At 41.1% G+C, this 26,928-nt stretch overlaps 1 protein-coding gene across 1 annotated transcript in view; it reads right to left on the bottom strand.

The window, feature by feature from the left end:
- Positions 1 to 3,292, bottom strand: part of LOC108796345 (mucin-2-like) — a 55,905-nt gene extending 52,613 nt beyond the window's left edge. Inside the window, exon 1 of the mRNA XM_018567807.1 lies at positions 3,259 to 3,292. Coding sequence (XP_018423309.1) covers positions 3,259 to 3,292 — 34 coding nt within the window. The remainder of the gene's footprint in view (positions 1 to 3,258) is intronic.
- Between the last annotated feature and the right edge of the window lie 23,636 nt (positions 3,293 to 26,928).

Raw genomic sequence — 26,928 nt, 5'->3', positions numbered from 1 at the left:
GTGCGTGGTGTGGGGGGGGGGGCGTAGAGGGCACCTCCCTGAAATGAGAAGTGCACCTCCCTGAAATGGCTTCTTTCAGGTTGGGATCCCTGAGATATGGATAGTTGTAGCAGTATGCTTTGGGCCTTTTATATCTGGATATGTACTGGATCTAGATATGGATAGTTGTAGTAGTATGCCTTGGGCCTTTTACATATGGATATGTACTGGATCTAGATATGGATAGTTGTAGCAGTATGCCTTGGGCCTTTTACATCTGGATATCTACTGGTTCTAGATATGGATAGTTGTAGTATGCCTTGGTCCTTTTACATATGGATATGTACTGGATCTAGATATGGATAGTTGTAATAGTATGCCTTGGACTTTTTACATCTGGATAGATCTTGCAGCCACTCATATAGCATTCTCAATCCCAGCTGTGAGGGGGAGCAGGTCATCCACTCAGTTACAGGTAGATGATTGATTACTAGATAGAAAGATATAGAGGAAGAGAGAAATATTTTTTGTTTAATACATATTATGGACTCCTGTAACAGTTAGTTTTTTTTTTAAAAATGCAAGTATTCATTAACACAAACTAATGGATCCTAACAAATTAAAATGGGGCAACATTTCTGTGGAATGAATTTACAAATTTCAACAACTGGATCGCTTATATCTATTTACAGTTTTTATTCACTTAACAACACATACCTGGTTTGGTTAGTTTTATGTTGTTAGAAAACATATCCTAGGCTGAAATTCTTAATTAAATAACAAACATACTAGGGATTCCACCCAAGAATATACATTGGGAATTTGCGTTATTTAAATAATGATGGCCTATATTGATTTCGGGAAAGGAGCACCACATCAAAGAGAGACATTAATTAATTTCAACAAACAGGTTTACGAGGGATTCATGTCAGAGAAAGCAGAGCAGAAGATGTCATGCAGTGACAAGTCAGATACACATGTTGAGTATGTAAATTACAAATAACTATGCGTAGGCAAATGCCAATCATGTGTACATCATGTGAAGATGGCTTTTCACATGGAGCTATTTATATTTATGCCCCTCGGGGAACTTAAAGGATTTTCCCTATCACAATATATTTCCACTCTAGCTATATTGAAATGTATAGGACCACACATAGCTGATTGTGAAGGCTGAAGCATGCTTGTAAGTGCACCTTCTAAAGCTCCAATCAGAACCCAACCTGCAATGGTCAGGTTCAGCACAGCGAATTTTGATTGTTTGAATGTTACACATAGTTATCAGTTGGTGAAATGGTGGGGGCTTAAAACGTTAACTTCCTACTGTGCATCAGATAGAGGGAATGTGACTCTTTTGGAAGTCCATCTTTCCTCCTCAGTTGCCCTCGTTTTTGTTTTTATCTGATGCATACATTTCTCAAAAAATGCACTATTTAAAAATACATGGTTGCCTTGCCTATGCAGGGCAAAGTGGAAGTGTTTCTAGAAAGGGCACCTCTAGACCCCCTTTTACCTTACATGTTGTTCATAGCAGTTGTTTGCTCCCCTGCAACCAGCAACGTGACCCGGCACTTCCTGGTATTAAAGAGCATACACGCACACACCTGCTCATAAATGCATACACGCAATAGGTTGGACTTGATGGACTTATGTCTTTATTCAACCTCAAATACTATTTAACTATGTTACTATGTAACCTGCTCTCTTGTGCCAGGCACTGTCAGATGACTGGGGAAGTGATGTCGATAGCCAATTTCAGTGCCGGCTATAGAGGGGCAAGGAGCTGTGAACATAGGCAAGTTACAGTACATAAGTAGGGGTCGAGGGATGCTTTCTTCAGAGACACTGTCACCTTGGCCTGTATGGACAAGGTAACAATGTATTTTTAACTATCAAGTGTTATATTGTTATTATTACTAAATTATAATTTTTTTTACTTTGAAAAGCCATAATTAAGTAAATGTTTTAGTAAAAAAAAAAGTAGAAAATGGAATATCCCTCTGCACTCCTTACAGCGTTCCTGGCCCAAATTGTAATGATGGTGCTCGCAGTGATAATCACGGACGGCACCGTGCACATCAACAATAGAAAGCAGGAATCACCAGCACTCAATAAATAGTTTTCAAATAGTAGACATCCATTTAATCGGACATAACGTCACAAACGAAAGAACCAACGCTTCGGGGCCGCACAGGGTCCCTTCATCAGGGTAATAATGTAATAACCAGGAGAAGTGAACAATCTAGGACAAAATAGCTGATTTGGAAAAATTCTCCAATTCAGCTCACTTTCCAGTTCAGCAATGTTGTCGTAGATTGTTCACTTCTCCTGCCTTCTACAAACTCTTCACCTTTTTGTGAATAATCCTGTAAATCATACTTTTGCTTGTATCGTCATGTAATTCCTTTATACCGCTTAATCACTGTTTACTTAAATTGACTTCAGAAGTTGAATTCTGATCAGTTAACTGTGCGCTATTGTTTAAAGCTCAGTACATTAAATAATATTTTTGCAATTTATATATGTGTATGATTGTAATTACATGCAGTCTTTAGAATACACTAAACCTAACACCCAGGACACAAAATGTAACTGAAAGACGTATGCTTACAGGAATGAATGCACAGAAATACCTAAACGAATTCCTTAGAGTAATTAAACTACACCCATGTGTATGATATTTGAAGTCACACACACTACAGTAAAACTTTGTTCAACAGGTTATCTGAAACTATGCAGTAGCGTGTGTGTGGCAGGATTGTGGACACATTGTATATGTGTCACCTAGGTTTCTCACCTAAACATGGTGAGGGCCTCCATGGTTGATGATTGATATGGAGAAAATAAATGAAAGGTTTCCTCAGAATGTCAATAGGTTCTGTTGTGGGTCCTGGAGCCCGGAAGCTTTGTAGATCTTTAGGTAGGAAAAAGCCTCCACTGCTTGGTCCACATCTTACCTGATATCCAATTCTCATTATTAGTCTCAGCTAAGTACAGACCTTTATATATGCGAGCTGACTGATGCTCTGTGCTTTTAAAGCCTGCTGCTGGGTGAAATGGCTAACTGCTGACAGAACACTAAAACGGTACAAGTGCTCGCTGTTTGTTTCGGGGAGCCCAATAGGGGACACCCTATTAGTCAGGAATTGATATAAGTTTAGTTAGTGGCTCCGATGAGCAGATGTTTTGGATTTTAACGCTATAGATTTGCTGTACAAAGGCCTTCTGCATTAAACTGTGTCTGTTTGCTTCCCTGCTGAAAAAAAGTGTAGGACAAACCTGCTTGAACTCTTCCGGGGCGTCCATCTCTCATGGTTTCCTGCTGCTAGGGCCCTAGCAACCAATGACACTATATGTGACAATATGTTATGTAGAACTGGCCAGAGGGCCATTAACAGGCTCTAGAGGTATACCCAGGCTTGAGGCTTCACAGGCTTCATAGGGGTATAGCTGTAATGCTGTATGTTGCCTATGAGTGGACTTTGAAACCTTCCCAAGAACAGGAACTATATGGACTTTCAGTGCAGCTATGTGCCATTACAGCTATGCCCCACCTGTATGCGTGTGTGTATATATATATTTTGGGATCGGAACTCCAAAAATAATATTGTTGGAGGTAGGAGAATGCCCATTATTACCTGTATTTGGAAACAAAAGTTCAGAAATAATTCATAACCTGCTTTATTTTGTACTGTAATATAATAGTCTTAAATATAGTAAATACAGTCTGTATGAGTTCATGGTTTTCTTGAATATATGATAAATGCCTTATAATAATTCCTTACTGTTCATGCTTATTCACTTAGGATATAACTACATTATTGCAGTCCAGCAATTCTCAGATTGTAAGATAGCTTTCATATCTGAGGCATGCCATTCAGTTTAGTGAGACATAAACAGCTGCTTCTGCATTTCACTGCATTTACTGAGTGCCTAGGGCTTTCCTCGCTCTGGCCTATTTCATACAAGGCAACACAATGATTGAAGGAAAATTAAACCAATTAAAATATCAGTGTAATAGTTTTCTTCTTAATACACACTTTTATACATGGGTTGGGATAAGGTTATGAAGACACTGTATATAGTTTCATAGAATGCATTGTTCCTATGTGATAAGATTGGTGTTCATCCTTCAATTCAATGAGCCAGGACAAGAGATCCTTTATGCTGATTCTGACTAAAATTAATGTGCAGCAATATTTTTTCAGATTATTTATTTTTTTCGTTTGCAGAAATTACAGAGTAGTCTGTACCAACAGAAGGTGTAAAAGTCTCCACATTTATACAGTATAGTTATCGGTGGAGGACACCAACTGGACCTAACTGTGGAACTCAACTGTCAACATTGTATTCAAATACATTAAGATTTAGAAAACTAGCACTTTGTTTTTATTAAAACATTTTTAAGACTATTTACTTCATGAAATATAAAAAGCAATTATGTGTTGATATTAAGATTAATATACAGGATTTATATTAACAGTTTGTAATCTTGATAAGAGGGTCTTTGTCTGTGAGAGCTTACAATCTAAAAATGTGTTAAAATACCTGTTGTGTTTTTTAATAAAAACATATATTTCAGAAAACACCTTTTAACAGTGGAAACCTGTAACTAAGAAAAGAGTACTTGGTCATGCTGAAGCTAACGGTACAAACCAATGATAAGAAATACCATAAAAAATTTTTTTAAATATATATACATATAGTGGGCTGTACAATTTGGTACACCAGGCTCAGTTGGATCCAGGTGGTGGATGCTCAGTGAACAAGGAGAGGTAGCAAATGAGCTCAAGGTTAATACAGCAATTGGGCATCTATCAGGGAAGAGCAAAGAAAGCTGGAAGGCAAAGAATAAAGAAGGGATGTTCTTCACACTTCATAGCAGTTCTTTGGAGAGGCTAATACAGGTGTTTAGGCATGAATGTATGGACCTGTATTTCATGGACCTCTATTAATGCTCATGAGAGTTCTTGTTTAACATGCAGTACAGTGACAGTAAACTCAGGTGTTAAATCTTAAAAAAAATGTCAAGTGCCTAACTATAAACAAAAATGTATCTTATTTGTGTATCACTCGGCTGTAGATCCTCAAATCATCTCTGAATCGGTGCTGACACTGTCCTTCCTTCTGGAGGGCGGCTACTTTTGTTCCCCGTTGTCCCTGTGTGTATTGTAAAGTAGTCACCGCTCCAAGCTCACTCCCCTGATAGACTATAACCCCAATACAAATGAGTAAACTATACATGAGATTGTAGTCCATCACAGGAGTGAGCTTGGAGCGGTGACTACTTTACAGCACACACAGGGACCATGGGGAACACAAGTATCCCCCCTCTAGAAGGAAGGACAGTGTCAGCACCAATTCAGAGATGATTTAAGTATCTAAAGCTGAGTGATACACAAATAAGATACATTTTTGTTAATAGTTAAGGTACTTGAATGCATTTTTAAGATTTAACTCCTGAGTTTAGTGTCACTTTAATGTTTTATAAGTTATTTTTAATCAATTCAGGGCATTCTGTTCTTCAAAAAGAAGAAAGAAAAAAAAGAACCTATGAAGCTACTGTCAGGAACATCTTGGAATTCATAGGGCTCCTGTTTTCCTGCATGCAAGCATTCTCCGGTGGTGCTAGTAATAGTAGTGTCATCTTGTAGAAAAGCTAGGTCACTGCAAGCTTTAGTTCTCATTAATTGTCTTTATTTTTATTTATTTTCGATAACCCTTTTGCTTCCAAGCCAATTGTTATATTTTTCCCCCCACACACGAAAAAAAATATGCATTTGTGGCCTGAAAATATATTCAGCATTGGACCTGAAGAATAAAAAAAGTTAGATGCAATGTTTTTATGTTGCGTGACATTTGCCCGTGATATTTATCAAATCTACATTTGCATAAATAAATGTTCAGATTAATTTCAGTACGCGCAAACACAATATATAATCAATTTTTTTTTTAAATAAAATATTAAATATCAGTCTATGTTGAGTAAATAGAAGTCAAGCTGTCTGCGTCTTCGAAATGGCAAAAAAAAATAGGATAACCAAAATTGCACATAGGCTTCGGCGGGCAGCAGCGTTGTTCGTTCTCGGCAGGCAGCGGCGAGTTGGGAAGCTCACTGGGAGGAGAGGGCCAGACACATGTCCTCAGCGTGGGCGCGGCGTGGGCGCGGCGTCGCGTGACACCAGCGTAGGCGCGAGCGGCTTAACTGACGTGGGCGTGGCGTAAGCGGCGGGCGTAAGCAGCGTGCGTGAGCGGCATGCAGCGGCAAACGGGAAATTTGAATTTTAGCCGCTGAATCGACGATGGAAAACGTTGGCAACGTTTTCCATCGCCGATTTTAATCGACTTAATCGAATAATTGTTGCAGCTCTAGGCAACACATTAAACGCCTTTACAGCTTATCAATTCAGAGTTAACCCTAAATGATGTCCTTAAAAGTATTCCTCTCACTCTAGTGTGTGTGGGGATGCCTAATAATCTAATATGTGTATCTACTATATGTAAGCCAGGAGCCTGCAGTTTAATTCTAATTGGAGCCATGAACTTGTTTTAACCCTTTGGCCGCCATGGCGTATAGGGCACACCCTTGGCACTCTAAGGTTAAAGAGTAGCTAAAGCCAAGGACAGGCCAAGTTTTTACTGCGGTCAACAGTGTCCCTGATAGGTCCCAGCTCACCTTCACTGTTTGTCCTGGTGACCATTTTCACTGAAACAGAAGGTGATGGAAAATCCACATTTTTACAGAAATTGAGAAAAATCTTTGAATAGAGACACTTGTTTTAGTGACAATGAGACCATTCCCAAGCTGTCCACAATTTGCTGAACCTCAGTCTATATCCTAACAACCAATGATGCTATGCAGCGTGCACATTGTCCGTGGTTCACCAGTGGCTGATTCGCACCTTGCCATTGGTTGCTAACATGTTGATGGCCGCACAGTATTGTTGATTGTTATTGTGCACTCGCCTGCATCCTAGCAACCAATGATACTGTGCAGCACAGCTGCCAATGCCCTAGCAACCAATGATACTGGGCAAATAGAAACCTGGACAGGACACACACAAATACAACTATTTACACATAATATACTCTTCACTTCCTGTCCTGTAAACATGATACTTGCAGTCAAAGAGCTTGAAAGTTTTTATTGGATGCCCAATTATCTATTGAGACTTGAAGCACTAGAGGGAGCTCAGCTAATGCAAAACAAACTGAGGATGATGACTCATAATTGTGTCTTCAGATTACATTCAGAATTTGTTTAGGCACCTGAGTTCAGGGTCCTTTTTCTTCCTAATACCTAAGTCTCAGAGCATTTATTTCTTTTGCCAATTTCTTTATGTAGTTGCTTACATGCTGGCACCATTGATAGCCCTATCAGTGAGGCTTGCATTGAAAATGGCCATTTATTGTTATTATTATTATACAGGATTTAAATAGCGCCAACAGTTTGCACAGTGCTTTACGATATAGGAGGGAGTTGCAATAGTCAAGACGAGAGATAACAAGTGAGTGGATGAGTAGTTTTACGATTTTATTGGTGAGGAATTTTGGAGATGTTGCGAAGGTGGCAGGATTTGGATTGTGACTGGATGTGGGGCAGAAAGGTGAGGTTGGAGTCACGGATCACACCTAGCACCTCGGCATAGGGGCAGTGGTGTATCCTGGTTTGGGGCTGCCCTAGGCAAGGCAAAACTGACCCCGCAGAGCCCACCACAGATCCTGCAAAGCCCCCTGAGACCCAGAAAATCCCCCCATAGATCCTGCAGAGACCCCCTGAGACCCTGCAGTCTGCCGGATCTCAGGGGGACTGTGCACGATCAGTGGTGGGCTTTGGAGGCTGCAGAGCCCCTACGGATCCTGCAAAGCCCCCCACAGATCCTGCAGAGACCCCCTGAGACCCTGCATTCTGCCGGATTTCACGAGGGCTATGCCGAATCTGTAGTGGGCTTTGCAGGCTGCAGAGCCCCCTACGGATTCTGCAAATCGCCTCTGTGCAGAATCTATGCACAGCCCACCACAAATCTATGCCCTGCCAGCACAGTCGTCCTCCTACCTGGCACGGGAAACCCATCCTCCTCTGTCCTCACCCTGCCTCTTTCATCTCCGCCCCATCTCCACTGTCGCCGCCCCCTGCCTGCGGCCGCTACGTCCTCGTTTCCTCCTGATCCCTCGCCCGCCGCTTCTTCCCTGTTCTAATTAGGTAGCCAGGCTGCCGGTTTCTGTGCAGCCCGTCTGCCTAAATGTTTTGGGGGGTGGCATTTTTGCCGCCCCAATGTAATCTGCTGCCCAAGGCAAGCGCCTTGTTTGCCTCGCTGCAGGTACGCCCCTGCATAGGGGGGAGATGGATAGTTGTGTTGCCATTATCAGTCCCAGAAAAGTTGGGGGAGGGAGCACGGGCAGGAGGAAATTTCAGGAGCTCAGTTTTTGAAAGATTGAGTTTTGGGAAGTGTTGTTACACCCAGACTGATATGTCAGTTAGTAGGTTAGTGATGCACAAGGACACCGAGGGGGTGAGTTGTGGAGTGGAGAGATATATTTGAGTGTCATTGGCATAGGGATGGTATTGGAAGCCATGCAAGGTTATCAAATGACCAAGAGAGGTGGTGTAGATAGAGAAGAGAAGGGGTCCAAGGACAGAGTCTTGGGGGACCCTGATGGAAAGAGGAAGAGGAGATGAAGAGGTAGATTTGAAGGTGACACTAAAGGAGCGCTTAGATAGGTAGGAGGAGAACCATGAGAGAGCAGAGTCTTGGAGACCAAGTGAGTGGAGTTTTTTGAGGAGCAGTGGATAGTCAAAATGCAGCAGAAATGTCTAATAGCAAGAGTAAGGAGTAGTGGCCATTGTTTTTAGCAGTTAGTAAGTCATTAGTGAGTTTTAGGAGAGCAGTTTCCGTGGAGTGTTGGGGGCAAAAGCCGGATTGTAAATGGTTGAGGACGTGGTTATCAGTGAGGTTGTGGCTCAGGCGGTTGTAGATAAGGCCTTCTAAGAGTTCAGAGGTGAATGAGGAGTAAGGAGATTGGTCTGAGATTGTTAAGGTTGGTGGGGTCCAATGAGGGTTTTTTGGGTATTGAGGTAACCAGTGCATGTTTTAGAGGTTAAGGAAAGATGCAAGTAGAGAGGGAAAGATTGAAAATGTGAGTAAGAGAGTGTAGGATAGCGCAAGAGGGTGACCAGAGTAGTGGTGAGGGAATAGGGTCCAGGGGGCAGGTGGTGTGTCAGAGAAAAGTTTTATAACCTCCTCTGTGGTGACAGGGTCGAAAGGGGAAAGTTACAAATGTGATGGTGGGTCTGGTACATTAATAGGGAAAGGTGACTGGACAATGGAGATCTCTTCCCGAATTGCATCTTATTTTTTAAATGAATGGCAATGTCCTGGGCAGTAAATGAGTTAGTGGGTGGAGGCGGTGGGTGACAAAGTAGAGAGTTAAAGGTAGAAAAGAGTTGACGAAGACTGGATGAGAATGTGTTAATGAGAGCGAAAAATAAGTCTGTTTGGTAGCACAGAGGGAGAAATTACATGTTAGGAGGGCAGCTTTATACAGGAATAAATGCAATTCCGTGCTATTGTTACTTGATCTAAAAAAATAGGAAGCTGCTGTACTTAAAGTACAATCACTTATAAATATAGAAACAAAATGCACAGTGCTACCAATTCAAGAAAGCTACCAGTGTACCAACATTAATCCCTCTTAAAGTGATTAGTAAATGGATAATAAACTGCATACATTTCAACAAATTCTACTAAAGTGCATCAAAGGTATTTCAATATGCAATACTTAATTCTTAAAAGGTATAAACTCAAACCTGACAGGTTATAAAATAAATCACATATATCGCTATAAAAAATGCAACGGTGGAAATAAAAAGTGTCCTGTCTTAATAATTCATACACATGAGTGTTCTATTGATTTTACACAGGTGTGATAAAGGAATCCAAACACACACAATGAGAGTTCCTTAATATTATCACAAGCCAAAATCCCAGGGGATTCGCAATACTCAAATTCAATGTTTTTCAGGTGATAAATGAATAAAAAGTGTCACTCTCCCCATCCAAAAAATAAAGCTTTCTATCTGTTCTCAACCTCCGCTCACATCACCATATATGAAAAAACAACAAACAAACGCTCATCGTGCAATCAAATCTTAACCAATTTTATTTAAAACGAATCAGTCCTACTTACACGAGCTGCATTTAAAATTTGCCGGCAAACAATTAGGTAAATGATTATTTAATGTATTGTTCACAGAGAGCTTTCTCTACATCTGGATGAGAATAGCCTCAGCAAGGTCCGCCCACGATGCCTGTCATACTCCATATACCACCATCCATCATTGCAAATGACCAGTGCAACACTCACATTCCACCAGTGGATGTCTTACTACACCAGTCTAGAACACCGCTCATTCACCAGGCCCAATGGAAAATGACAACGCAACCCAAATGTACACAGATATATATTAACAAACACAATCAACAGCATACCAAAAACTAACAAGCCAACAAAATGTGGCAGTCAGAGAACCAGCAACAATACAACAAGCCAGCAAAAAATGAGCATGAAATTTCATAAATGAACCACCCATCCACAACAATGACAATGGGCATGACAATTCACATACAAATCAGCAATCAATACATTACTATAATAATAATAATAATAATAATAATGATGACAATCTATATAAAATCCCCAAAAAATAGTGAACATAAAAAGGGCCACAAAATGTAGTTATTATGTGTTGTTTAAAAAACAATTAAGATCAAAATCAATATTAAGTCCTTTAGGTAATAAAGTATCGAGGGCAAATATCCATTTGGATTCATTCTTTGAAACTTCCCTTTTTAGATTAGAACCCCTCCAAAGTCTATCTATCTTATCAATACCTATCATTTTAGACCTCTAGGATCAATGTAATGGAAGAGCTAAGAATGTCTTGAAAGGCTATGCTTGTCAAAGCCTTTTTTTATATTCTTTATTGGCTATTACAAGAAATACAAATCCTTATTTTAAACACTTTATTGTTACTGTTCAATCGAAATTGTTCTATTTTTCCTCTTGCCCCTGTAGTCCTACAACCAATGCAATGTCTACAGGGGGAAAAGACACTCCCTCAAAAAAGTGACTATGTGTTTAGGTGGTTCTAAAACAGTTTTGGCAAGTTTGCCTATCAAAGTGGGGGCATACTAATTTAGGTTAAGTAGAAAGCAGGAGACCCAAAATCCTATCTTTCGTTAATATTCTAATGTTTTTTTAAAAACATGTTCTATCTCTTTGTGTTGTACTGAAAAGTTAGTAATAATAGATATAGGGAATGAGTCATTGATCTTATCCTTAGGTAATAACAATTCTTCCCTATTCATTTAGATATTTCCTCTCTCACTTTCCAGATTTTATTATGAATGTAACCCTTTTCTAAAAACCTATTCTGTAGTATCTCAGATTGTGTCATATTATCGTCCGGTTTGGTACAGTTACGTTTCACTCATATAAACTGCCCTTTTGGCTCGGCATTTATCCAAACAATGTGGTGACAACTACCTATAGGTATATAACCATCTTTGTCCGTTACCTTAAAATATATTTTAGTTTGTATTCTATTTCTGTCTAAAAAAATGTAAAGATCTAAAAAATTTATATTTTTCTTACTAACATTTTTATTGATAGACCATACTCACTTATGTCCAATATTTTTTTTAAAATCTTCTAAGGAATTTAAATCACCTTCCCAGACAATAATAATATTGTCTATAAATTTTTTCAAACTTTTAAACCTGTCCATTGTTTTTGAAAAATAGTGTCTTCCTCCCATTTTGGCATATAAAAAAGTTGCTATGGGGGCAAATTTATCCCCCATAGCAACTCCCCTTTCTTGCAGGTAGTAAACTTGTTTGTACCAAAATAATTTTTTTGCAAAATCAATGAACTTTGGCTGTTCCTTTTTTTTTTTTAGCTCTCCATAGTTATCAAAAGCCCATACAATGAGGGTTATTCACAAAGCTAGACGAAGGATCAGCCGAAGCTCCGGGTGATCCTTCGGCTAGCTTTGGCCGCCGGAGCCCTTTGGTTCAGTCGAACGGAAGGGTTGCTGAACGGGCTATTCACTATAGCCTGTACAGCTCCAGAAGCTGGCCGGCTCTACTGAGCTGAAGTGAAAACCGAAGCGGCCTCGCAACTGACAGCTGGGGAAAGCCAGCTGTGATCTCACGTCTGGCTCCGCCCAGTTGCAATGACAGATCAGCGTCCCGGTTCAGCACCCCCAGGTTACCTGGGGACGCTGAATCGTCATTAAACAATGACAACTTGGCGGAGCCCGCCGTGATGTCACGGCCAATAGGAAACAGTTGGGCGGAGCTAGCTGTCACTGCTAGCTCCGCCCAATTGTTTATTTCCTTTTTTTATTTCTCGTTTTCTTTGTTCAATGATCTTAATTTATTTATTTTTTTCAATGATCTTTATTTTATTTTTTGGATATCTTTATTGATTTTTTAAGATTTATCATTTATTGACCTTTTTAAAAAAAAATTCTCCTTTTTGCACAGTTTTTCTATTCTGCTCAGTACCAATGGGGTACCAAGCAGAATAGCCGAGCCGAATGCCACTCGGCAGCATTCGGCTATTCACTGACTGCCATTCGGGCCCATGAGAATAGGCCGAACAGTTGAAGTGGATGTGGCCTCAGCCTGTGTCTAGTGAGGGGAGCCAAGGTGTCTAGGGAGGATGAGAGCAAACTGTTGAAAACAGAAGTAGCAAAGTCAGGGCAGGACAGAGGTGAGATTTCGCCTCTGTCTCTTTTCTGTTTTTAACTTAACTAAATTTAGTTAACTAATTTGTCCTGAGATTCCACACATACAGGGAGCATGGGGAAGAAAAGTAGCCACCCTCCAGAAGGAAGGATAGTGTCAGCACCAATTCAGAGATGATCTGAGGATCTACAGCCGAGTAATACACAAATAAGATTATTATTATTATTATACAGGATTTGCATAGCGCCAACAATTTGCACAGCGCTTTACAATATAAGGAAGACATTACAATCACAATACAATTCAAGACAAGATGGTAAGTAGGGCCCTGCTTATGAGGGCTTACAATCTAAAAGGGAGGGAGAAGTGACACATGAGGAGGGAGCTGTGTGGGGATGAATTGTTTGAGAACGTGATGGTTGAGCGGCTAGGTTGAGGTGGGATAGGCTTCCTTGAAGAGATGAGTCTTTAGGGAATGCCTAAAGGCAGTCAAGGTGGGCGACAGATGGACAGGTTGGGGTAAAGAGTTCCAGAGGATGGGAGAGACTCTACAGAAGTCCTGGAGGCGAGCATGGGAGGAGTTGACAAGGGAGCTGTAAAACAGGAGGTCTTGGGATGAGCGGAGCCGTTGGTTAGGGTGATACTTTGAGACAAGGTTGGAGATATAGCTGGGGGGCAGAGTTGTGGATGGCTTTATAAGTGATTGTTAATATTTTGAATTTTATCCTTTGGGCAAGTGGAAGCCAGTGCAGAGATTGACAGAGGGGGGTTGCAGGCACTGAGCGGTTGGTTAGGTGAATGAGTCTGGCAGCTGCATTCATGATAGACTGAAGGGGGGATAGCCTGTGTAGTGGAAGGCCAATAAGGAGGGAGTTGCAATAGTCAAGACGAGATATAACAAGTGAGTGGATGAGTAATTTTGCGGTTTCTTTGGTGAGGAAGGGGCGTATTTTGGAGTTGTTACGAAGGTGAAGGCGGCAGGATTTAGATAGTTACATTAGTTACATAGATAGTTACATAAATATATTTTTGTTAATAATGATGGTACTTGAATGCATTTTTAAGATTTAACTCCTGAGTTTAGTGTCACTTTAAGCTTGAGATTCTCTGATATTATACACAGAATATATGTGCAAAAGATTGGCATCTTTTGTGAAATGATTGCAAAATTGTTTCTATGAAACCACATGGTATCTTTAAAAAAGCATCTTCATTGAAAGATATATTGGTCCATAGCGATGTGTGAGGTAATCTAACAACACAAAAAAGAAAAATGAATGCTGGATATCAGAATAGGAAACACCTGAGCGTTTTTACATATTACTGAGTTATACAAACATATAACAGTATCTACTTACCAAGTATAATGCAAACATTTTAATATAATACATTGGAAAATTATAAATTCATTACAAAAATTAAATATAATACATTTGAAAATTATAAATTCACAGAAAAAAACTTTTTTAACAAGGGCTAAAGGCGATTTGGTTCTCACTGTAATGTGCTGGTAATAGTTTCACATACAAATCACACGAAGATAGACAAGTAATGACTCGTCAAGCAACTAAGATGTGATTCAGTGCAGGGATTTGAATACAATATAAAAAGAACAATGACAGTAATGCATTTCAGGAAGTTGGGTACAAATTTAAACATTTAATACTGAGGTGTTATCGAGTATTCATACGTCATAAAAAAGAATCCATGCATTCTTTAAAAGAAGGTTATGTTGAAAGACATAGGGGACAGCCACCTGTGATCTTTTATCAAAATGCTGTTTGGTTGTCATTCTAAACCACTGGCTTCGGTAATTCAGGACAGGAAGTGAAGGGAATCCTTTGCAGCAGGACAGGGACTGCAAAAAATCATTTGATAGGGGCTGTAACCCTTCTTTCTCAATCTAGGACATCAAAAGTTTGGGCTATGCCTGAACTTTGAATAGAACACATTTAAAAAAACTCTCAAAAATCTGGCAAGTACATAAAGAATTTAATAGTTCCACATTCCCAATACAAATGATAAAAATCAATTTATTCACAACACTAAAATCACAATAGACTGTACATTCCCTTCTACATTCCACCATCACCTTCCCTCTCATACAGTTAAGAAAAACATTTACAGGGTTATTCACAAAAGGGTGAAGAGTTTGGAGAAGGCAGGAGAAGAGAACAATCTAGGACAAAATAGCTGATTTGGAAACATTCTCTAATTCAACTCACTTTTAAATTCAGCTATGTTGGCCTAGATTGTTCACTTCTCCTGGCTTCTCCAAACTCTTCACCCTTTTGTGAATAGCCCTATTAATTTCACATATCTCAAGATTAATAATGGAAGAGGCCAAAGGAAATCCAACAGGTTTCGTGAAATTCACTTCTTCAGGTATAGGTGGATGTCTGTGATATACAGCTAAGCTTGGAATGATCCACATTCACAATGAGGTTGAAGTTCATGATCAGATCATGATCAGATGTACCTTTAAGAGTGAGTGCTATTTCACATATGGTGGCAGGTTGAGACAGGGCAAAGTAACCTTATGAAAAACTTTTTGACCGGTGTCTGGAAGAGTACATTGAGTGTCAATAGGAATGGGTCATTATTATGTCTGACATAAAGTTGTTTTGTTGCAGTATTGGATTGTTTTATAACTTATGTTAGTAAGTGGACCCATCAGTAACGTTGTGAGGTTGCATGAATACATTTGCATACCTCCCAACTTTCTGAAATGAGAAACTGAATCGGACATGTGACTTTTCTGGCCAATCAGATGTGTTTTTCGGTTTAATGCATCTGAATGGGTCTGAATTGGCAATATGGGAGCCATCTGATTGGCCAGAAAAGTCACATGCTGTAATGAAAATTCATGTTCAGTATATACATATATTACTTAAGCTGAGGCTCCTAGACCTGAATGGCATTCGGGATCCGAATTTCCGAATTGCTTTCGGAAAAATTTGGATCCCGAATACCATTCGGGTCTGGGAGCCATATACATATATTACTAAAGCTGAGGCTCCCAGACCCGAATAGCATTCGAGAGCTCCCGAATGCAATTCGGAAAATCGGATCCTGAATGCCATTCGGCTCTGGGAGCAATATACATATATTACTAAAGCTGAGGCTCCCAGTCCCGAATGGCATTCAAGAGCTTCAGAATGCAATTCGGAAATTCGGATCCCGAATGCCATTCGGGTCTAGGAGATTCAGCTTTAGTATTAATATCTGTATATGGTTTTCTGTTTTACTCGTAAATTCATAAACTCATCCGAAACTAACGCAATTTGGATTTCATCCAAATCCGAAACATAAACCGAATTGAATTTCAGATCCGAATCCCGAATATCCAACAGTGTTCCCATTTGACGAACCTGATCTTGCCGGATCGGGGGAAATCTGATGTAAATGGACACATATCTGTTTACATCCGATTCCCCATAGACCAACACGGGGTCCGCAAATTTGAGTTTTTTCCTCCATTGGAAGATGGGGGAAAAAATTGGGCCGGCACCGATGTGACAACAGTGATATCTGATCCGCACCATGCTATTCATGAGGGGATCTGTGCATGTATATTGGTTTGATCTAAATTCATTACTGAAAAAAAGTTTGAGAGTCGAATACTATTTGAATTGATCTATCAGTCTTGGAACCTCTTAGCACACAAAACCCATAGTTACCTTTTCAATGTGGTACAAATTACAAGCTTATTCACTCTGTCAAAAGTTTTGAAATGCAGAAGATGACGTTTGTCTCCCATTGTCTGGATCAGGAACACCCAAGATCCAGCAGAGAAATGTAAGTGAGCTGTGAACTCATGACTAACATATTTATAACACTTATGATATGTTATTGTGTAAGTTTGCCTGCCAGTCCCTTATATATTGAGTTCAGGCCAAGTGTATTTTTCATACTTGATATACATGAAAAACAAGACATAGATCAGTGCATCAGTCTCAAGATTTTCATTCTTTTTGTGTCAAGGAAAACTGCACTTTTTATTAAATTGTTTTTTATTATATTTGATTATACAGAAAAAAGTGACATTAAAAAATTAAGGTTCCACTCCTGATCTGAAAATGCTAGTTGTTGGACTATCATATCCACCCTCCTGCTTTCCTCAGTCTTTGATGGGGTTACATTCTGATAAACCCATCGTAAGGTGATCGTTTCGCAAATCGGGGAGTGTACTGTACTGTATATATCATAGCCAAAAAATAGTTGTTAGCAACTAAATTTATTTAGTTGCTAATTAAATTATTGGTTACATCCTGCTGCCGGCAGCTAGATTCCGCAATCGGCAGCAGAATGTATATAGTTGGGGGCAATAGCCAGACTGCTATTGGCTATTTTAAATTGCAATAGCCAAGAGCAGGGTGGCTATTGAAACCTACCCACTAACAGAAAGTTCTCTCTCGGGTCCGCTACTCTGCTCGGTGGGCGAGTGCAATAGCCAGCCTGCTATTTGCTATTGCAACTTGAAATAGTCTATAGCAGTCTGGCTATTACTCCCAGCTCCTTCCATTCATCTGTCAGCTGTGAAAGCTAGCCAGCAGGTGAATGGGGCTGCAGGGGGAAGCAGGGAAGTGGGGCATGGTTGCCAGCACCTACTGAATAACTGGGAGTTTACTGTACAGTAAAAATCGTAAACTCATCCATCGTAACCCGAGGAGCATTGGTGTATATATATATTTCCTGGCCCCCTCCTCATGTCAGCCTACGATGGGTCAGCTCCGCCCTCTTGACCCCCCCATAGGACCACCCTCATAGAGATTAAAAGGGGTCCTCACCCAGTGACCGGCGTTCTTTTTTGATCTCGATATTCAGTCGACTATCGAGATCAGGTGCTCCAGTCCCTGACGCAGTTTGGATGGCTGATAAACGAATTGAAAAGTTATTTGGTTCCATCCCGGAATCTCGAATACCTGGGAGTTCTGTTCGATACTTTGGCGGCAAGAGTTTTTCTTCCTTGGAAAAAAGTTTTACGGGTTCAAGGGCAGGCCCGAGCACTCAGACGAACGTCGAAGCTATCGGCAAGACAGGCAATTTGTTTTCTGGGCCTCCTGGAGTCAACTGTACCAGTGGTGCCTTGGGCGAGATGGCACAAAAGTAGAATTCAGGCCAATTTTTTGGATCAGTGGTATCACTTGTCCCTTACGCAGCAGATTAATCTTCCTCCAGTGGTTCACCAATCTCTGGCTTGGTGGGCCGAGGCGTCCAATCTTTCGCCCGGCAGGCCTCTAGGGGAAGTGAATTGGCTGATTGTCACTACCGATGCCAGCTGCAATGGCTGGGGAGCGTTGTGCAGACAGCACATGTTGCAAGCTTTGTGGACGGGGCAGATTCCTACAAGTTCCAATCTGCTGGAATTGACAGCAATTCAGGAGGCTCTGATGGCGTTCGCCCCTATCCTTCAACGGCAGTCCGTCAAGGTGATGTCGGACAACAAGACTGTGGTGGCCTATGTCTCCAAGCAAGGGGGCACCAGGAGTCATCAGTTGTTGGAAATTTTGGCCCAGATCTTTCAGTGGGCAGAGGATAACCTCCAAGATTTGACAGCATGTTACCTTCCAGGATCCGACAATATCGAGGCAGACACAGTGGGGTTGATTTACTAACCTTATAAACACACCACGGACATGTATTCAGGATTATACAAGTGCTATTAAAATTAATAATTAATGATTATTAATCATTATTTATTAATCATTAATTATTAGTTTTATTAATCATGAATTATTAATTTTAATACATAAATAATACATCCGAATAGGGGCTCAGTGCCTTTTTGTTCAGCAGCTTCCCTTACCCTTCCAGAACAATCTAATTTTTAAATTTAAATTTTTATCTCTTTTATCTACTTTTATAAATATTGATTATATTGTTTGATTACTTCCATTAGCGCAGGTTCTTTGCAATTAGTGGAAATATGCTTTTAGAGACTTTTTGGTTGATAAATACGTTTTGCTGTATGAATATCACACGCACCTGGTGCGTGCGTGTGTTTAGGTTAGTAAATCACCCCCAGTGAGTCGGAGACTGCTGGACCACAACGAGTGGGCCCTGAGCCATTCTGTTCTGACTCCAATTTTCAATCTCTGCAATCTCTGGGGTCGCCCGAACATCGATCTGATGGCTACGGCAGAGAACCGCATGCTTCCGGGATTCTTGTCTCGCCTGTACGACCGCAGAGCACTAGCGCAGGATGCACTAGCGCAAAGGTGGAACTTCCGCTTGGTATATGTGTTTCCTCTGTTTTGCATGATCCTGAGGGTGCTTCTCAAGATTCAGAGGGAGCAGGTGGACGCCATTGCGATCCTTCCATTTTGGCCGAGACATCCTTGGTTCCCGCTGTTATGGCAGATGAGGGTAGTCGATCCACTCCCTCTCCCGTTGACCTCGGATCTTCTGGAGCAAGGGGGATTCCATCACGCGAACTTGGCCCGCTTACACCTTATGGCCTGGAGGCTGAAAGGAGTCGCTTAGAAGGTTTGCGGCTCCCGGAATCAGTGATCCAGACGCTCTTGAGGGCCAGGAAGGGCTTGACAAATGTGACGTATTCCCGGATATGGTCCAGGTTTATTGAGATGGCAAGCCCAAGTGGTTTCGATCCTTCTGACCCTCCGGTGTGCAGGCTCCTGGAGTTTATGCAGAACGGCTTGGATGTGGGGTTAAGCTTCAATACCCTGAAGGTACACGTTTCAGCACTGACGGCCTTGACAGGCCGGAAATGGTCGGCGAATCCATTGGTAGTGCAGTTCCTGAAGGCGGTAGGGAAGATTCGGCCGCCTAGGAAAGCATTCTTTCCCAAATGGGATCTCCCGTTGGTCTTGAAGTCCCTCATGCAGGACCCATTTGATCCTATACAGTTGTGATGATCCATCTCCGGGCCAGGCCGCCTCGGTCAGGCTGGCTGCTGTGACGGCTGCTCCGCGTTCCACTGTGGAACGCGGAAGCCGCTCGACTTCCTGATTGTGAGGCGAGCGGCTTGCGTTCCACGCTGGAACGCGGAAGTCGCTCGTTGCGGCCGGCGGTTCCACCCACATCCTTGGGCTATTTAAAGCCCCAGCTGAGGCAGCATGGCGTTCTACCATTGCAGTCAGAACGCCTGCTGCCTCCTGAACCCTGAGAAACCTTGGAACCCTTCTCCACTTGCCGGACCAATCATCATCTGGACTCAAACCCTGTGGCTGTGCTGCAACAAGTTACAACCTGCAAGTATCGCTCCAGCAGGAGCCCTAATACAGACTGTCAGTTATCCCATATGCCTGCTCCCCTGCTGGACTTTACAAATTGATGCATAAATTGGGGAATACCTGTTTGCCTTCCAACACAACCGTACCTGGCTACAGCCAGGGTATTCTATTGCACCTTTGGCTGATTATACTTACTGGAATGCTATGAGTTAATAGCGTTACTTATATTTCATTTTAACACTTGCTGTGATGCAAGAGTCTCAAACTCCCCCTTAAGACTGGGAGTGACGCCTGAGACTCACACCTGAGAAGCCTATTTTCCACATCTCCTGCAAATCCCCTCCGCAGTTGCGCTTCACACCGAACCCCTATAGTAGGCGTAACAACAGTCTTGTTCTTTGTGGCATCTTACCCTGTGCATGACGTTCCTGTTGGCTATTGCCTCTGCACGCAGGGTCTCGGAGTTGCACACCCTGTCTATGGAGGAGCCGTTCTTTGTTCAGCTTCCTAACAGTATCCTGCTGAGGCCAGTGCCTTCCTTCCTTCCAAAGGAGTCGTCAAGCTTCCATGTGAATTGGGAAATCGAGCTCTCCTCTTTTCCCGCCTTGGCAAGTTCGGAGGTGGACGAGGATCAGTGCAGGAAGTTGGACCGAAAATCTTGCCGCATACTTGCAGAGGACTGCATCTTTCCGGAAGGACCAGAATTTGTTTGCTTTACCAAGTGGCCCAAAGAAGGGTTTGGCGGCACCCCCGAGGATCCTTTCGTCTTGGATAGTAAGGACCATATCGTTGGCTTATCGGGTCGCGGGTCTTTGCCCTCCCCAGGACCTAAAGGCTCATTCCACTAGGGCCATGACGGCGTCCTGGGCAACCTATGCGAAGGTGCTGGTGCATACCATCTGCAGGGCGGCGAGCTGGCACACGCCGAACATGTTAATGCGGCATTACAAGCTGGATGTTAGATTTGGGCCGAAGGCTCTTTGGGAGTAGCAGTTCTGTCGGCTGCTCTTTCTCCTTAAAGTTATACTTTTGCAGTAATTGGATTTGCTTGGTTTGTGGGGGTGTTCCCTCCCTGGTAATTGCTCTTAAATCCCATCGTAGGCTGACATGAGGAGGGGGCCAGGAATACGGGTGATGCACCAGGAAAGGAAAATTACCTATAGGTAAGTATACAATTTTCCGTTATATATGTATATATATATATATACATCATTGGATGATTAAAGTGAGATTTATTTAATATTCTCCACTTATTTAGTAAATGAACATGTATTGTAGTCATAGTGTATATCTCTGCAATACATAGCAAGTGCTAGTCACATTCAACTGGATTTGATCTGTAATGTTAAAGAAGTGTATCCAAGCAAGTTTGCCAGTTCTAATGAGTGTTGAGACATGGGCCAGCATTTATATTCACACAAGTAGCACAGACACTTTAATTCAGTTACCATGGAATGTGTCAAGGCAAATATTGATTGTCCAAGAACAAGATCAGAGGTGTGAATGTTGTGAAATCATGCTGATCTACTTACATTTATCTCATTCATTGTGTTACGAAGTCTGCATAGGTGTTAATCCTTCAATTCACATGGCTGAAGGTGTGCATTTTTGTCAAATTGCCGGGGTTAATGCACATAGCATTATGTATGTGAGACAGATGGTGTCAAAGGCCCCCACCACAGGTCAAGGATGGCTGTTCCAGGTTAACATAGATGGCTCTTTTACACCTCTAAAGAACCAGTTGTACTCTCTGTCCAAAATGTGCTCCTCACTGTGCTCAAAAGATTTCCATTTTTCCTTAAAGCTAAACTAAATTATAAATGAATAAATTTTCATGCATACTTACAATTGTCCAGCTTGGTCCAAAGTAAGTATACATATACCATACCTGATTGGCCCACAGCACTGTATTCAAAGCTACTAGTGCAGATAGCGATCTTCCAGGCCCTGTATGGTGCTGTTCTGAATAGCCCTCACTAGTTAGAGTACGCCTGGTATATTTTATCAATGCATACAATGCATTCTCTGATTGGACAAAGGCCGATGACATCACGTTCCGTCCCTCATCCAGTCAGAGAACTCATTGTATTAATTGAAAAAAATATTCGGTGTTCACTGAGTGGATGTTGTTCTGGGCGAGTGACCCCCTGTAGTTTCAGAGCAGAGGGGAAGCTGTTCACAGTGGCATCACAAGGGGGTGCGGCTCACACCTGGGTGACACCATTTGAGGGGTTACAGCATTTGCGGGGGTACGGCCCGCACCCGGCTGACACCATTTGAGGGGTGACACCAAAATGACTGGCAGTCATTTGGTGTCACCCCCTCTAAAACGTTGGGCACTCAGTCATGGACCGAGAGCCCAACAGTGTCAGGAGAGAGGAGGGGACCCGGCGGCATAATTCATCCCGCCGGGTGAACGTACCCTCCTCTCTCTGCTGGCGTCCATCACCAAGATGGCAGGCGTCAATTAGATGACAGCGCATGCACGATGATGTCACTGCGGGGTATCACCCTGTCTCCGCTCCGGGTGACACCCGGCCTTGGGACACCCCTGGCTGTTCATAACATAACCAGAAGATAGTGGCCAGCACTGTAGTAGCTCCAGATACTTCAGTGCTTTACAGGATCCCAAGGTATGGCATATGCATACTTAAATTGGGCCAAGCTTGACCAGTGTAAGTATGCATTATAATTTATAACTGAAGTTCAGCTGTAGAATTGACCCTCCTATGTTGGGCCAGTCATTTGTTCCTAGGTTGTTTTTTCTCCCTAATGTACAGGATTATGCATTCCTCACTACACTCCACTGCTTATACTTTGCTTGAGTTTGGATCTTGGATCTTGGATGAACAAGCTTCTGTCTCAATGTTGTGCATGAAAGACAAAGGGATGCAATGTTTGTTAAAGATCTTAATGAGTTTTTCCAACACAACATTTACATATATAATTATTTGTATTACTCTATGTGTTTTACTTCTGCCCTCTGTTTCCCTTTAGAAGGATCTTTAACAAATATTGCATTCTATGGTGATTGGATGAAGGTGTCTGTGCTACCTGTCTGGATATAAATGCTGGGGTATTTCTCAACACTCATTAGAACTAAAGACATGTCTTGGATGAGCAACAAACCAACATCAACATTACAGAAAAGGTCCAGTTAAATTTGTCTAACTAATACTATACCATGACCTAGATATATGAGAACCTTCACAGACATATTCTGCAAAACATGCACACTTTCTGTGTTTTATCCCTATAAAGATCCTACAAGTACATAAAAATACCTGTAGATCTGTCAGAAATGTACTCAAATCCTACGTTCTGTTGTGGGCTGACAACACACAGCATTTTTGTGTACAGAGTGGTGTCAGCTCCGTCTAGTTTTCTTTTGCTAAACTACTCAAATCCTCCCCTATCCTATTGTCCACAAAATATAGACTACCTATTCTGTAGTCCCAAGATAAGAACTAGGAAGGCTAATTAGGCACCTTGAGACAACAACAAAGTGTGCACAGGACAGCTCTGTATTGTTTGGCATGATCAACAGATATTTTTTGCACTTATTGAATAGATAAATGCAAAAAATAAAGATAAACGTATTGAATAGATAAATGCTCTTAATTGTATCTTTATCAAACCAAAAGGGAGCAAATAAGAGAAGTGTATTGTTAAGGTTTACATACACTATAGCTATTTTAAGTGACATAGTTACATAGTATTTGAGGTTGAACAAACACACAGGTCCATCAAGTTCAACCTTTGTGTGCCTGTGTGTGTAGTGTGTGTGTAGTGTGTGCATGTGTGATTGTGTGTATATGAGTCCCTGTGTGGTCTTAGGTTTAAGAGTACCTGTATCCCTGTATGTTACAGTCTCTTAGGAAGGTATCTTGTTGATTTTTGAATGATTCAAGTCACTGACCCTCAACAAGTATGTAGATAAGCATTTGTCTGACTTTACTCTTCCTTTTCACTCCCAGCCATTGAAAGTATTGAAGCCAATGGCATTGATTTACTAAAGGCAAATAGGCATTTTGCTTTGCAAAGGAATTTCTCTTAGTTTACTAAATGAGGTGAAAGTTCACTTTATCAAAGAATACCCAATCACAAGCAATTAAAATAAAGACAACTGTATTTTTGCATACACATGATTGGATGATGGAAATCAGCAGAGATTCACCTCTTTCACTGAGCTAAAGGGAAACCGAAGGTGCCCATATAACTTGTGATTATCGTTCGAAAAACAAACAAGATCGGATTATCGTATGGTAATCCGCCAGTTGAGTGAACGATCAGAATTACTGTACAACTGGCCGCATTTTGTCTATGAGGCAGTCTAGAAAACTTTTTTGAATCATACAAAAATCAATGGATTGGTGGCGTTTTCATACGGAAAAAATTGCAACATGAACACTGCACATGCGCAAACCAAAATCTGTTGTTTTCGATCAACGAAATTCGGCCATTAGTATTGCTAACGAACGATAATCAAAATCTACAGTGGTCTGCGCATGATGGGGTATTCGAGCAGAAATCGAAGGGGGGCTCGATGACGGGACGAAAAAAAAAAATTGAACGATAATTGTAAGGTGTTCGACCACCCTTAGCCTGCGAAGTGTAAACTCCCTTGCAAAATGAAAAGCCTACTTTATTAAATTAACACCAAAGGATCAACATAAAAGCCAGGCAGTTGGTACCTTTTTGGATGTCAAATAAACATTTTAGAATAATTTTAACATTAAATCATACCAACAATGGTAGTTTTACCATTGTAAAAAGTCTATTTCTAAAAATAGATATTTGAAAACCATATCGTTTTTTATTTTCTCATACAAATATTATCTTTAAATTGTGAACCCGTAGATTTTGTGCAGACTAGTCAACTTACATCATCACTATTTAGGATTTCTTCAAGATCCCTAAGCAGGTTGAGCCAGACACCCATCCCGTATAAATCACATCTATATTTAGTGGTTTTATACAGTCATCTCTGTCACCTATTATGCATCTACTGGGAAAAAAAACCTGAAGATGCAATATGATGACATCTACCATGGTTAGCATTGGTTACACCCCAACACCCACTACTACAATTCTAATATAAATACATGAGATATAAACCAAACTCTTCTGAAAGTTCCACCGAAATACATTCTGCAGACTGGATTATATAATATCTCTATTGATATGGCTGTCTCTACTCCCTGCAAGCTTATCATCCTGGGGCTCAGCTTATTGATAACAGGTAAGATATGTTATGTTGTAATTACAATTAATTTAAAGGGGGCATGCATGAACATAATTAAAAGCAAACCTATGCAGAGAAAACATTGAGGCTCTCATTGTTGACTTGTTCTGCAAATGCTAGTTGCTTGTCTGTCATGCTGATCCAATGGTTTTAATATTTTTTGAAACACAGACCTAGGACAAGTATGCATATTAGGCATACTGAGGTTGATTTGAAGGCAAATAGGCTGTTCACTATACAAGGTAATTTTCACTTTGAGAAGTTTTCCTTTAGTTCAGCGAATACAGTGAAATGTCACTTTGCAAAGAATACCCAATCATGTGCAAGAATTGTTTTTTAAAAGGACAGTATTTTTGCTTGATTGGATGATGGATGTGTGCAAAGCTTCATCTCATTCACTATACTAGGGGGCATGCTTGTTCTGGTTCAATGACTTAGGAAATATTGAAGCCAGAGAAATCCAGGCAAATGGTATTTTTAGAAGGAGGTGATCCTTACATAATTTGATAGCATTTTATTAAAACTGGGAATTTGTACCAAATAACATTGCACACGTAAAGCGTGTTTTTTTTATTATTTTTTTTTTACTTTCTTTTTTTATGAGTAATAAAAATATATATGTATTATAATAATAAATACCATATTTTCCAATCAATGACAGTAATTTAGTCTTTGTTAAAGTCCAGTTTAACTGATAATGTGTGCATGCATTGCAATAAAGGAAATGTTACAATTTTTAAATATCCCAGTGCATCGATTTTTCTGGCTCTGAGTAAGCTGAGGATGTGTGGGTTACATGCAGCCAGAGTCCCAGGAATATAAAGAAGCTGAAAAAAGTAACATTTAATCTCCTCTATGGTCACTTGAGACCCAAAACAGAAGGCTTCTTTAGGGTTTATGTTGACCTGTCCATGTGTCAGAACAAGTGTTAGCATAAGAAAGTCTTGGTTTTGTAGCATTTTAGAATTGCCTAAATTCTAGGGATGCACCAATACTAGTATCGGTATCGGTGCCGATACTGAGTATTTGGGTGAGTACTCGTACTCGCCCAAATGCTCCGATACCTAGCACGAGTACTTCCTGTACCAGGAAGCCATGCAGCGCATCATTACACGCTGCCCAGTTTCCTGATTGGCCAGGAAACGGCTCCATCCTCTCTCGTCACTTGTGATGAGAGAGCATGGAGCCGACTTCCCGGCCAATCAGGAAGCTGGGTAGCGTGCAATGACGCGCTGCCCGGCTTCCCGATTGGTCAGGAAGCTAGCAAATCCGGAAGCCGGGCGCCGTGTAATGACGCAGCGCCCGGAATCCTGATTGGCCGGGAAGCCGGCGTCATGCTCCCTCGTCATCTCATGAATCATAATATTAAGAAAGTGACCTTAAAGCATTAGTTTGTATTGCTTTAGAAAAAATGTGACCTGTTCCTTTAAGAAAAAGTATCGGTAATTGGTATCTGCGAGTACTTGATCAAAAGTATCAGTACTCGTACTCGGTCTTAAAAAAGTGGTATCGGTGCATCCCTACTAAATTCCATTACACTTAAAATGCAACAAAAACCATAGGAACCCATCAGAGTTTTTTTTTTTTTGGAAGATTAATGAAATGTTAAGCCACAGTGTATCCTTAAGGGTATTGTGTGTTAAATGTCCCTCTTTTCCTTATCAACTAAAGACTTTAAAGTGAACCTTGCAGTCTACAACAACTAAGAGCAATATTGTAGCCCCACTACTGCTTATCCTACATCCCTAGGCCTAAG

The sequence above is a fragment of the Nanorana parkeri genome, unplaced genomic scaffold (genome assembly GCF_000935625.1).
Source record: "Nanorana parkeri isolate BGI_ZX_2015 unplaced genomic scaffold, ASM93562v1 scaffold1096, whole genome shotgun sequence".
Classification (NCBI taxonomy): domain Eukaryota; kingdom Metazoa; phylum Chordata; class Amphibia; order Anura; family Dicroglossidae; genus Nanorana; species Nanorana parkeri.
Note: the sequence above shows the minus strand (reverse complement) of the source record. Positions and strands in the feature narration are given on the sequence as shown.